A 12,531-nucleotide genomic window follows, 5' to 3' on the forward strand; every position below is an offset into this window, starting at 1 on the left:
TGATAATGAGCTCTAGGAGATGACTATGGGTGTGGCTACTGGCTCACTAGATGGCACAGATGAAAATCCTACCAAGTTGTTAAGAGAGCTACACTGGCAAAATCAGTAAGTATCTTTATGGTGACAGCCTTAACACAATCCTTAGGCCCCTAAGAGATCAAGGGCAGGAACTAGGTCACAAAAGATTTAGAGCTTCAGGTTGGTCATACTCCCCAAGAGCCACTTTTGGCTGTGGATATATGGACACAAGTGATGAAGATCCCTTCCAGGGATCCAGGCTTAGCCCATAACACCTTTCATAAGATCCTCTACTCTCTCCTTCTTCCTCTACCTGTTGCTAGATGAATGTCCTGAAGGCCACGTACTGATAATAAAGAAAACCAAATCCATCAGTCTTGGTACCTAAATGACTCTCTTGCCACCTCCCACCTCACTCCTCTCCCAATAAGACTTTATGATAGGAAACAACTTCCTATCATATTCAATTTCTAAGATTTGAGGGTTGGCTTTTAGAATAGTTAATGTCATTGTAATGATCATAATACAGAGAAGCAGCGCCTGGCATATAATAAAAAGCATGATACAAGTGTAGCTATGATTACAATACCCATTTTACAGATAGGAAAACTGCAGGTTGTGAGTGTGTTCAACTTCGAAGTTAATTCTTTTTTTAAAATTTTTAAAAAATATTTTATTTATTTACTCATGAGAGACACAGAGAGAGGCAGAGACACAGGCAGAGGAAGAAACAGGCTCCCTGTGGGGAAGCCTGGTACAGGACTCCATCCCAGGATCCCAGGATCACAACCTGAGCCAAAGACAGACTCAACCACTGAGCCACCCAAGGGGCCCAAAATCAATTGTTTTTTATCTTTACCTCTCAGTAGATGATAATCAGACCTACCTTATAGGTGAGTTTGGCTCCAGGTCACAAATGATAATGGATCCAGAATTAGAGGTCTTCCCCCTATTCGAAAGCCATTAGCATGCCACAGCTGACCCCGGGTCTCTAGACTGATCCCTCCTCATCTTATTTTGCTGTTATTTTTATTTTCTGTTCCATGAAACACCCTACTTGCAAGTGCCCCAGCACTGAACTGGCAAGTCTGCATCGAAAACCAAATAACCCTCCACTGACCCAAATTCTGAGTTTTAATTTACATTCAGCCAGTTAATTAAAAACGTGCTCTGTGAGCACAGACACTGCCATGGCTGACTCTTGAGATAGTTTTGCTATTCTTCCTAAGAAGCTAGGTTTCTTCTGTGACATTTTTGTCCAGCACAGTAACACCGCACCACGGAGCAGTACCACCAGCTAGAGGACAGGAAAACTGCCAGGGAAGCATTTAGTGCAGATCAGAGTCTAAGTGGGGGCAACACTGAACCACAAACCTGAAAACCGTCCTGCCCACCAAGCCAGTGCTGCCTGGGCGAGGGCCCCTGTTAATTAATGTTTATAAGGTGATTTGGGAATCCTTGAATGAAAGGAACTATTCAAAATCCCCAACCTGAATAATCAGTGTTTTAAGAGAGCCATTATAATTGAGTGCCTACTATGTGACAGGTGTTTTCACACACTTGATCTGATTTAATCCTTTAATCACTGTATGTGGTAGATTTGGATTTTCTTCCTTTTTTATGCCTTTTGTTTTGTTTTGTTCTGGTAATCCTCACTGTGCAGATGAGAAAACCAAATTCAGCAAAATTAAGTCATTTGCTGGGAAGCAGCAGAGCTGAAATACGAGGCCAAATCTTTCCCAGTGTAAAGTCCTTACCCTTTCATCACACCACACCGCCTCTTCCAGTCTTTCCTTCAAACTCCTTCTGCATTTAAAACAAAATTTCATTCAAGGACACATATGGCCTTTTTTTATGGCTTTTTTTTTTTTTTACTGCAGTGCATTTTAAAATACAGTGAAACGCACAAATCTTAGGTTTACAGTGCAATGAATGCATTTTGACAAACGCCTGCACCTCTGAACTCTGGCACCCTATTAAGTTCCCTAGTGCCTCTTTGCTAAGGATGCCTAAAAAAAAAAAAAAAAACACAACACTGTAAATAAAATAAACTACTTTCCTTTGACCAAAACATTCTTTTGCCACCTTGGCCATGGAGCCAATCCCTGAAATGAGCACGCTGGATTATTTGACTTTGGGAATATCGGGAAGGGGGATCCAAGTTAAAATTCTGTGCTCTGCTGGCTCTATCCACACTGGAGATGAATTAATCTGGATGAGCTAGAGATGGGATATACCATTGTGCCTGAATTATCACAACTACCATCACCATTTTGGCCCCTACCATGTGTCAGGCAGCAGATTGTAATACCTTTATACACATAATCTCATTTATTCCTGCTTATTACCTCTATTATATAGCTGAAGAAACTGGGCTCAGAGAGGTTAGGTAACATGCCTAAGAACACACAGCTGTAACACAACAGCCTTGAAATCCAGGAGGTCTGACTTGAGAGGTCTTTAGAAAGGTTGATTACATATGTTGGTGGGTGAATTTTAAATCCTAAAGATTTAGTGGGCCACTTATATTCATTCAACAAATAGTACTTAGCATCTGCTATGTGCCAGGTGCTGTGCTGAGTGATATAAGAGGAGAGACAAAGATGAATACGACACAAGCTTGCACTGAAGGTGCCACAGTGAGATGGGGAGTCACTTAAAGCAAGGTCAAGGTCAGGATTCCCAAAGGAGGGGGAGTGGGGAACGGGTTGCATCAGGGAAATCCTCACAGAGGTGTCAGAAAGAGCCTTCTCCATCAACTCTTCAGGGATGAGTGAGAACTAGCTAGCTCTGAAGTGTTTAAGGTAAAACCACAAACGAGGGCTTGCTAAAGCACTTCTGCTGGCCCCTTGTATTTAGCTTTAGGAAAATCAATCAAGCCAAATTTTAAGACCCCACAGAAAGCCAACATTCACTGGGGTCTATTAGCTCTTATCCCAGCTCTTCAAACCAGCTGAAAAATCAAAGTAAGAAAAAAGCCAACTCTTAAAACAGTCCCCACAAAGTACATGCCCTAAACCCAGTCATATTATTTTTGAGAGCCACCAAGCCCTTGCTTATAGCTCGTTATCTTCTGTTTTCTGAACGTAGCCCCATGCAATTAGTTTCATAATTCCTTGGGCGTGGCAGTTTAGCAGCAGCAAATTACAAGGGTGGACAGGTGTAGAGATGGCAGTGAGAAGGGGCAACCAAGGTAGAAAGATTTGAAAAGATGATTCAAGAAACTCAAAAATCCGTAGCTTCTTTCAGGACATCACTGTATAATATTATACAACAGCTCATTCAACTGAACGGGCATCTAGGAAGCTCCAGCTGTGTACCAGGCTCTCTCTTAGACTCAGCAGAGGTTATAAAAATGTAAAATCTACATTTTATAGATTAAAACTATATGGCCACTACAGCCCAGTGCAGCTTAAAAGGAACAAAAAGTGGGCAGCCCAGGTGACTCAGCGGTTTAGGGCCGCCTTCAGTCCAGGGCATGATCCTGGAGACCTAGGATCCAGTCCCGCGTCGGACTCCCTGCATGGAGCCTGCTTCTCCTTCTGTGTCTCTGCCTCTCTCTCTCTCTCTCTCTCTCTGTGTGTGTCTCTTATGAGTAAATGAATAAAATCTTAAAAAAATAAAATAAAAGGAACAAAAAGTGTATGAATTGGGAGAGAAAGGATGTCAGGCTATAAAGGGTCTCTGTTCAACTGGGTAGGTAATGACGGACAGGTGGATAGCTTAAAGGCAGAGAATTCATCTGCCGGTAAAGAGCAAAACACTAAGTCTCCTGGGCCTCCGTTCCTCCTCTGTGTAATGGGGATAATGGTAGTAGCTTTCCAAGGGAATGCCGAAGATCAAATGGATCAACGTACAGAGCAGTATTGGAGACACATTGGCAGTTATTTCCTCTGGAACTGCAGTGCTTGCTTGCTCCGTCCTTAAATTTACTAACTGCTCAATAAATATTGATGAATAAACAAATTCACAAATGAATAAGTGAGACCGCTGAGTTAAAGGGGTAAAAAAATTGATCACGTAAGGTATGGGCTCCTTAACAAGGCCTGCAGATCAGAGAGACTGCCCTGCACAACAGTTTAATAGGTTTGATGTTTAATGTATTTTTCAGAAACCTAAGAAACTAATTGCTCATTCCTTACTTTTCCGCATAAATGACCTGCCATTTTAAACATGCTCAAAGAAAGGAGATGGAGAGATCACAACGAAATTGCAGTAGATCTCATGCTAAGAGATGGCTGAAGGGCCCTGGAACCCAGGAGTTAAAGCTCTGTGGTGTGGGAACCCTTTGCATGGCAGCAAACTCCAACCGCCACACACTCACCCTGCCCAAAACCGACTCTGTGGCCTTCTCCTTCCTTAAATTATACTTACTCCGAAAAAGATAAACACAAGAACGGTCTTTAAAATATGTTAAGGATCATAAAAGTAAAACCAATTTGAAAAAACCTAAAGGCTACTAGTACAGCCAGAGCTACAGGAGGCCCTTGTTTTACAGACCAGGACACTGAGAACCAAGGGGAGTCCACCAAAGTCCTAAATTCAAGAGAATGGCAAAGACACAGGTGGAGGAGGATGCCCTGATTCCCAAACTGGTGCCTTCTCTGGGGAATGCTCCTTACCTGGAAGGAAACACTGTGACAGATTAGCAAAAGCAGGTTCCAGTCCCAGCAGGGCGATAAGGGCTTGGGGGCCAGTAAGAAGTAAAGGACGACCTTAATGGGAGAGGTAAGAACAGTGGAGGTGGGGCGCACCTGGTGGGAAGAAAATTAAGCCCTCTGCGCTTTTTGTGGGCGTAGGGCTCCCGAACAGAGAGCAATCCAGCCTAGAGCTCCTGGGTTTTTCAGATGAATCCTCCCCCTTCTGAAGAAGCTCATACAAAGGCCAAGGCCTTTCCCTAGATGTTTCCACCTGGGTCAGGATTTCACGTGCGCTTGGGGTGGGGGAATGGGGAGCCCCGCAGAGGCTCTGCGCCCTCGACCGGCAGCAGAGGGGGGAGGTCCCCGGCCGCGAGAACCCCAAGAGCCTCCAGATCAACGCGGAAGTCGCGATCGCGCCCCTCCCCCTCCCCCACGCCCACTTTGCTCCTTCCTTCGCCTCCCCCAACGATGATCAAAACCAGGTGAAAGGACCGAGAGCTGGGGGGCTGGGTTCCCTGGAGCCCCGCGTGGCTGCGCTCTCCCGCGCACACTCACAAGCACACTTCACAGACACACGCACACGCTCGCCAGCACACGCTTGGCACCCCCAGAGGCCGCGCCCGCCGCATCTCTCTTTCAGCCCCCGGGAAACCGACAGGCAGCAACATGAATGAAATCTACCCAGAAAGACTGCATTTCGGCTCCAACCACGCAATCTCCGGCCAAACCGCCGAATATGTAGCAAAGTTTTATTTCGCTTTTAGAGTCTCCAGTTACGCTTCTACCATTTCCTGTGGAAAACTGAAGCTTTGAAGTGTCTAGCTCGGGCTTTCGCAGACAGGCAGGACCGCCAGCTCGAGCTCTCGAAAACAAGAGCCCCCGGCCCCACCCCCTCCGCCGCCACAACTGCAGGTTCAAACCCACCCAGCTCCCGCCTCCCAAACCCGGGGGTGTGGGGGGGGATGGGGGGGGACAGAACCTGCTGGAAACGCCGCCCTAAACTGACAGCCCTCTCCAGAACTCCGCCCCACTCCCATCCTGCCCAGGTCCCTAGTGGCGCTCCTTAAGCAAAGTGGTGAGGGCTGCAGCTCCCTGCCACTGGGAGCCCAGAGGGGCGAGGGCTGGGGGTCGGGAAGGGGGCAGGGGGTGTCCACCGCGCAGCACCCGCCAGCTGGGCGCTCTGGCCTTCAAAAACGGCCCCGGGAAAACTTGGGACCTGGAAGTCTTCCGCTCCACCCTCCCCGCACACACGCCTCTCCCGACTGTTTCTAGGCCAAACGTTCAGCCTTGGCGGCCGCGGGGCCCCCCCACGCCCGCGCCAGGACGGTGTCCCGGGGGCGCCGGGAAGTGCGCGAGCCGGGCGGTGGCGGGAGGAATGCACCTCCTCTGGAATCCCGGGGAGCCAGACTCGTGCGCCCCACAATGTGGCATCTTCAAGGTCAAAAAGAAATAAAAAAATAAAAAACACAGGGCTCTGGCGGAAATCTGTACCAGGGGCGAATGACGGAAAGGACCGCGTCCCCGAACGGTGATGGGTTCCCCGCACGGTCTGCGGGCGGCAGCCGCCGCGCCCCGCCCCGCCCCACGCGAGCGGCCGGACTGCGTGCGCGCCCGGACTCCGGGGCCCGAGGAGCCGAGTCGACTGCGCGGATTGCGAGCGCGGGAGCGAACCGGCTGGATTCGGGCAGCCTGCAGCTCCGCGGCCCCCTCGGAGGCTCGGGACGAGTGCGGTGGCCGGGACGCCGCGGCAGGGAGGGCGCGAGGCAAACTTGCCGCGAGAGTTGGCGGGCTGCGGGGGAGGAGGCGGCACCCGCGCGGCCACTTACCGCTGGCGTTCTTCCCGCAGATGAGGTGCTGGTAGGGCTGCAGGAGCCCCCAGATTTCGGAGTCGTTGTTGACCGTGTGCTCCAGCGTCTCCACGGTGAACCTGGGCGCCTCGTGGAGCGCGTGGTGGTGGTGGTGGTGGTGGTTGGCGGCGGCGGCGGCGGCCGGGGGGGCTGCGGCGGCGGCGGCGGCCGGCGGGGCGCAACAGCTGCTGCCTCCGCTGGCGCTGCTGGCTGCGCTGCAGGCGCCGCCGCTCGCCGCTCCCCCTCCGGGCGCCTCCCGCTCCTTGTCCGCCGCGGGGGCCGAGCCGGGGCCGGAGCCCGGGCCCGGGCCCGAGCCGGAGCCCGGGCCAGGGCCGCTGCAGCTCCGGGGCAGCCCGGAGGCCACGACCCGCGAGTAGATGTCCCGGAAGAGGCTCTCCATGCAGGCTGTCAGGTAGATGGCGGCGTGTTCGTGGATGCGCAGCGCCACGCGGCTGTCCACCATCCAGCGGTACACGCGGCCCACGGAGAAGGTGAGGCCGCAGCGCGCAGACTTGCCGCGGCCCAGGCGGTCGCCGCCGGCACTGCTCATGTTGTAGAGGGACAGCGCGGCCAGCGCGGCCGCCGTGCAGTGCGCCGCCAGGCCCCAGGACAGCACTATCTCCATGGCGCTCTGGATCTCGTACTTGGTGCACTTGGCGAAGCGCAGGCTCAGGCGCTGCGCCTCCTTGGCGATGCGTACCAGCGCCCGGCTCACCAGCGTCGACAGCTTGGCCAGCGCGTCTTTGGGCAGGCCTCCGGGGGCCGCCGGGCCTGCCCGGGGATCCCGCGAGCGCAGCAGCAGCGCCTCCAGCTCCTGGAGGGTCCAGGGGACCTCGTCGAGGTCCGGCAGCAGCCGCGAACAGTGCTGGCCGGCGCAGTCCAGCCCCTCGGAGTCTTCCACCAGGGCAGTGTTGACGGTGTCAAAGCTGTTGTGCCGGCTGTGCATGGAGTCAGCTAGAGGCGGCCAGCAGCTCCCGCCATACGGGGACGCCGGGTGCGAGTCGGAACAGCACAGGGACAAGTTGGAGGAGCGCACCGAGTCCGCCGCGCCACCATAACCCGAGTCCAGCGTCAGATCCTCCAGCGTCCGCACCACAGGCTTCTTACCTCTCCTGGCCATCGCTGCGCCACTTCATGCTGCGGCCGCCGGGGAGCCGAGGGGAAGGAGCGGCGAGAGCAGCGGGCGCCGGCGCGCGGGGAGAGCCGAGTCCGCGCCGCCTCGGCTCACTTTTCCACCAGCCGCCACTGCCAAGTGTTACTACTTTCGGCTGCCTCCCCGAGCCGCCACCGCCGGTAGACACCGGGCAGACCCCGAAGTCATCTTCCGGAGCCCGGGCCGGAGCTGGGGCGCACGGGGGAGCGAGCCAGGCCGGGAGGGAAGCTCTCCCCGGGACTCGCCCCTTTCTTCCAAAATAGAATAAAAAGTGTCTGACCCGCTCCTCCCTGGGCCCTGCTGGGCGCAGAAGCCGCCGGCCGCCGGCCTCAGTGTTCGTAGGACGGAAATGGACTCAGACGCCGCCGCCGCAGCAGCCCGGCTGGCAGATGGCTCCCCACTCCCCGCTCCGGGCTCCGGGCTCCGGGCTCCCGGCTCCCCGCTCCCGGCCCGGGGTTCGCTGGGCGCCCGCCCGGCACTGAAGCGCAGCAGCTACCGCGGCGGCTGCAAACCCGGCCGAACCCCGCAAACCCCTGGCAGCCAACGGGGCGGGCATATGCAAAGCAGGGCCGGGGGAGAGCCAATGGGATCAGAGGATGCTAATTACCCAGCTTTTTTTTTTTTTTTTAATTCCTCAGCTCCACGTAGCCCCGCCCCTCACACATGCCCCCAGCGGTGACCAGTGCTGCAGGAAGTGGGGGGCAGCGACCCGGGGACTGGGGGAGTTGTGCCAACGTAGAGACACGGATGTTGTCTCCCTGCTGCTGCCCCTGCCCCTCAGGCTCCTGACTTTGGTACCAGAATGGGAGGGTGGTAGGTTGAGCAGGTGAGCCCCCACCCATCGAGGTGTGCTACCCGCCAGTGGTTCAAAAAGTGTCTGCCTGGGGTCGCTTCCTGCCCCTGAGTTTCAGATTTCACTTTCCTTTTTTTTTTTTTTTTTCCTTTAATAAGCATAGCATGTTTTTTCTCCCTTCCCCCTTCCCCCACCTTCGGGTCCCCAAACCAATTAAGGCAGTCCTCCTTCAGCCCTACATTTCCTCAGCGTGGAGGGAAGGTTAGAAACCAGGCCAGTGAGCTCAGAGGCCGGGGGGGAGGGGGGGGGGGCCTGAACACCCCTGGAAGGCTGACCTGCCACCAGGGCACATTAACCAGGTTCCTTTCAATAGCCAGGAGGCCGACCCTGCACCCATCCTTCAAAGGCCTGGCTGACGCGCTGGAGGAAAGGCTCCTGTCCCACCTTGCCCTCTAGGTGCACTTAATTCCAGACAGCTCAGCCAAAAGGGTAGATTTGCACGGGGGAGCGTTTTCTTTTTTAACTAAAGAAACGTACTTAGCTGCATATGTGTCAAATTGCATTGTCTTGTTTATTTGTCACCATCCACCAGGGCAAAAACCATACCTTTTTCACTGGGGGATTCCCAGCTCCCACACAAGGTCTCTGCGGGAGGTTGGGTCCCCTCTTCCTCCAGCTGGCCAGAATTTTCAGCTTAGAAGTCCCCTCCTACAGAAAGGTAGCCCAGATCCCCCAATCCCTGCCTGGATACTTTACCTGCCCACCCCTCTCCTGAAGCTGTTGATCTCTGGACCCTTGTAACACTAGGTTGTTACAATATGAATGTGTCTAGATTGCATAGTGGACTGGAGGATTCACTGAGCATGGGCCTGTCACAGGGTAGGCACGAGGTAAATATTTGCTGCAAATAGGTGGATGAAGGAAAGAAGGACATGCTTTTGCACAATTGGTTTGGATGTCAACAGTGGATTTTCTTGGATAACCCCATAGATTGTCTGATGTTTCCCATATCTGTCATACCAAATACACGCATCTTTTCACCCCAAATAATCCACCACCCTTTGTAGGTACCATCCTAGGACACATGATACATGTGCTCATCACCTCTCAGGTTGACTGTTCTGCCAAATATTCTCCTCCTCTGCCTCTTCCTTCTCCAAACCATCCAGTCCAGGATCTTGAAAAGCCTAATTCTAATCTTGTCATTCCTTTCTTGAAAAAAATTCAAAGGCTCCCCATTGCCTTCCAGATAAATAAAATTTATACTGATTAGCTGGCCTTCAGGGATCTCTCCACTCTATTCCCAGACTCTCTTTCCATAAAATTCCAGACCTTTTAATAAGGGATTGTGATGATTAATTTTACGTGTCAACTTGACTGGGCCACAGGTGCACAGTTTAAACATTGTTTCTGGGTAGGTCTCTGAGGGTCTTTCCAGAGTGAGATTAGAATTTGGGCTCAAGGAAGTAGGTTGCCCTCCCAATGTGGTTGGGCATCAGCCAATCCAAATAGAAGAAAAGGTAGAGGAAGAAGGAATTCATTGGGGTTTTTTTCCCACCTCACTGATTGAGCCGGGACATATGTCATCATCTTCAGCCCTCGGACAGGGATTTACCGCATTAGCTCCCCTGCTTCTCAAGTCTCTGGACTTGGATTAAATACCACTAGCTTTCCTGGGTCTCTAGCTTACAAATGTCAGACTGTGGGACTTCTCGGCCTCTATAATTCACATGAGACAATTCCTCATAATAAATCTCCATGTATTTGTTTTCTCTGTTTTTTTGCCAAAGAATCAGAACCAATAGAGTGTATATATATCGGACTCTCTGGAAAACCAACTAACACATGGTCTTTATGACCTGAAGCATGCCTTCCTCTCTAGATTATGTATCATCACACTAGCCTCCTGAACATACATTCACACTCATGTTGACACACACCCACACACGCACACACTATGCTTTAGCCATACTAAAGTCACTTGCTGGTTTTCCAAATTAGCATATTATCTCTTGCATCGCATTATGCTTTTGCAGATGCTAATTCCCTTTCCTTGAGACATTTGTCTCTGTCTTCTCCACCTGGCAAACTTCTCATCCTCTAACGTTCAGCTCCAAGATTGTTACCACTGTGAAATTTTCCCCACCTACTGTCCACTCAGCCCAGACCTAGGAAGGCATCTCCATCTCTGTCGCTCAGGCTTTGTTCCCAGGGCCCTTTGTCTTCTCCTATGAATATTTCCCTGGTTATCTCACCCATTTTTATGCCTTCAGTACCACCTGTGTGCTGGTAATGGTTGAGTAAGAACCACCCAGTGGTGCAGGTAACAAGAGGACCAAGGAAAGCCTCATGCCTAAGGATGAAAGAAAGACTGAAAGAATGAGCTTAAGCACTGATTTATTTTCTTCAGTAGCACCAGGTCAACTTGTGTTCCAGCACTGCTTCTGCCAATTCTCCAATCATGTACCCGGCGTTCACTCATTTAATCTTTTAATCTCTCTTTCCTTGCTTTTGAAATGCACAAAATAATCACACCCACCTTTATAGGGTTGCCAGGCGTTAAGTGAGATTTTTCCACATGAGGATTGAATGCAGTGTTCCACATGTGATAATAACCCTGTAGATGTCTGTTGTCATCTTATACATTTTCCTATCCTCTACAATAAACACCCATTTCTTATAGAATCAGTGGGGAGAATGACAATTGTTACCTATAAAATCCAGCTTCTCCTTCCAGGATAGGCTGAAATCCTACCTCCCCTAGAAGGTTTTCTTATATCAGCAGACGTGCTCTCTCTTTTGCTACAGATGTTACGCACCTGCTGTCTCCCACCTTCCGGGGAGCACACTCCTTGAAAGCCAGGATCTCGCCCCAGTGCCAGTACTAATGGGCATATTCCTTAGTATTATGGATAAACCAAAGCATATGTCCATTTAGTTCACTAAAATAAGTCCTTAATGATAATGTATCTGTATAATGATAATGTATCCTAAACACTAGGAATAGTGAACACATCAACCAAATGTTAAAAATTAGCCCCTATATTAGAAAATTGAGTGATGAAGAAAATTTCAACAATCCAAAATCTCACTTTACAGAGATCATCCACATTAACAATTTCATATATTTCCTTCTTATCTAATTTTTTCCCATCTTTTTTCTTCTAAACTTATATTTTAACAGAATTATTTTGTAAATTATTTTTCATTTTGCTTTCTTTCCTCAAAAAATTTCCTCAAACATTATAGTATATTCATGTCCACATGCTATTAGATATTTACCCAAAATATTTTTGTGTGTGTGGCTACAAAATCTTCCAACACTTATTTATATCTTAATTAGTGTATTGGTTCCTCATTTGGCTGTTTCTGTTTTCTAACTAGTACAGATAATGTTCGGATAGACCTCTTTGCATATAAATAAGTCTCTTCTTTGAAACCAGAAGTCTTATATGTGTTATCCTCTAAGAAATGAGGATAGAGAGTAAACATATATGAAAGATTAAAAAATAAGCCAAAAAGAAAAAAAAAGAAATTAAATTCCTGGAATTATTTTGCCTATCAGATTAGCAAAGATTTATAAATTCAGTCATGATGAATGTGTGTCATGGTGGGGCATAAATTAGGGCAATCTTTTGGGAGGGCAGTTTGCCAATAATATCAAAATGTCCATGTGCATTCCTTGTGATTTCCCAGAAATCATATCTTCTGATTACCCAAGGTGATTCTTATGAATTTTTCAGAAGTATACAGAATGCTCTTGGTAATGTTTTCACATAGGACTTTGGGAAATGATCTAAATGCCTTTCAATTAGGTCTGATGAAATGTATTATAGTAATTCATACAAAGGAAATATTAAGCAGTTACAAAGAATAATGGTGGTGATCTTTATTTCCACATCATTTTGATGAGTGAAGAAATTTTTGAAAATAGGTTTTGAAATTGCATATCTAATATCATCCCATTTGTGTAAAATGCTTTATGTAGAGCTAAATATGTATATAAGTATGTAAATTTGCCTGAAAGGATGGAAATAATAGTTATAACTAGTTTGTTGGATTTCTGGTGGGTTTTTCTTT

General features: G+C 49.7%; 1 protein-coding gene and 1 long non-coding RNA gene across 6 annotated transcripts in view; both read right to left on the reverse strand.

The window, feature by feature from the left end:
• Positions 1-4,991, reverse strand: part of LOC144323841 (uncharacterized) — a 42,264-nt gene extending 37,273 nt beyond the window's left edge. Inside the window, exons 1-2 of the long non-coding RNA XR_013389186.1 lie at positions 4,641-4,991; positions 1,776-1,824 (exon numbers count right to left, since the gene is read on the reverse strand). This is a non-coding gene — a long non-coding RNA (uncharacterized LOC144323841). The remainder of the gene's footprint in view (positions 1-1,775; positions 1,825-4,640) is intronic.
• Positions 1-8,197, reverse strand: part of ABTB3 (ankyrin repeat and BTB domain containing 3) — a 310,072-nt gene extending 301,875 nt beyond the window's left edge. For 2 of the 5 annotated variants that reach the window (XM_077914752.1, XM_077914753.1), the window contains exon 1: positions 6,485-8,196. In XM_077914752.1, the coding sequence (XP_077770878.1) occupies positions 6,485-7,625 (1,141 nt within the window). In that variant the 5' untranslated portion in view covers positions 7,626-8,196. Of the gene's footprint in view, positions 1-6,484 lie in introns of all 5 variants that reach the window. The other 3 variants (XM_077914754.1, XM_077914751.1, XM_077914749.1) reach the window with 3 other exon arrangements.
• Positions 8,198-12,531: the final 4,334 nt, after the last annotated feature.

This window comes from Canis aureus, chromosome 11 (genome assembly GCF_053574225.1).
Source record: "Canis aureus isolate CA01 chromosome 11, VMU_Caureus_v.1.0, whole genome shotgun sequence".
Classification (NCBI taxonomy): Eukaryota; Metazoa; Chordata; class Mammalia; order Carnivora; family Canidae; genus Canis; species Canis aureus.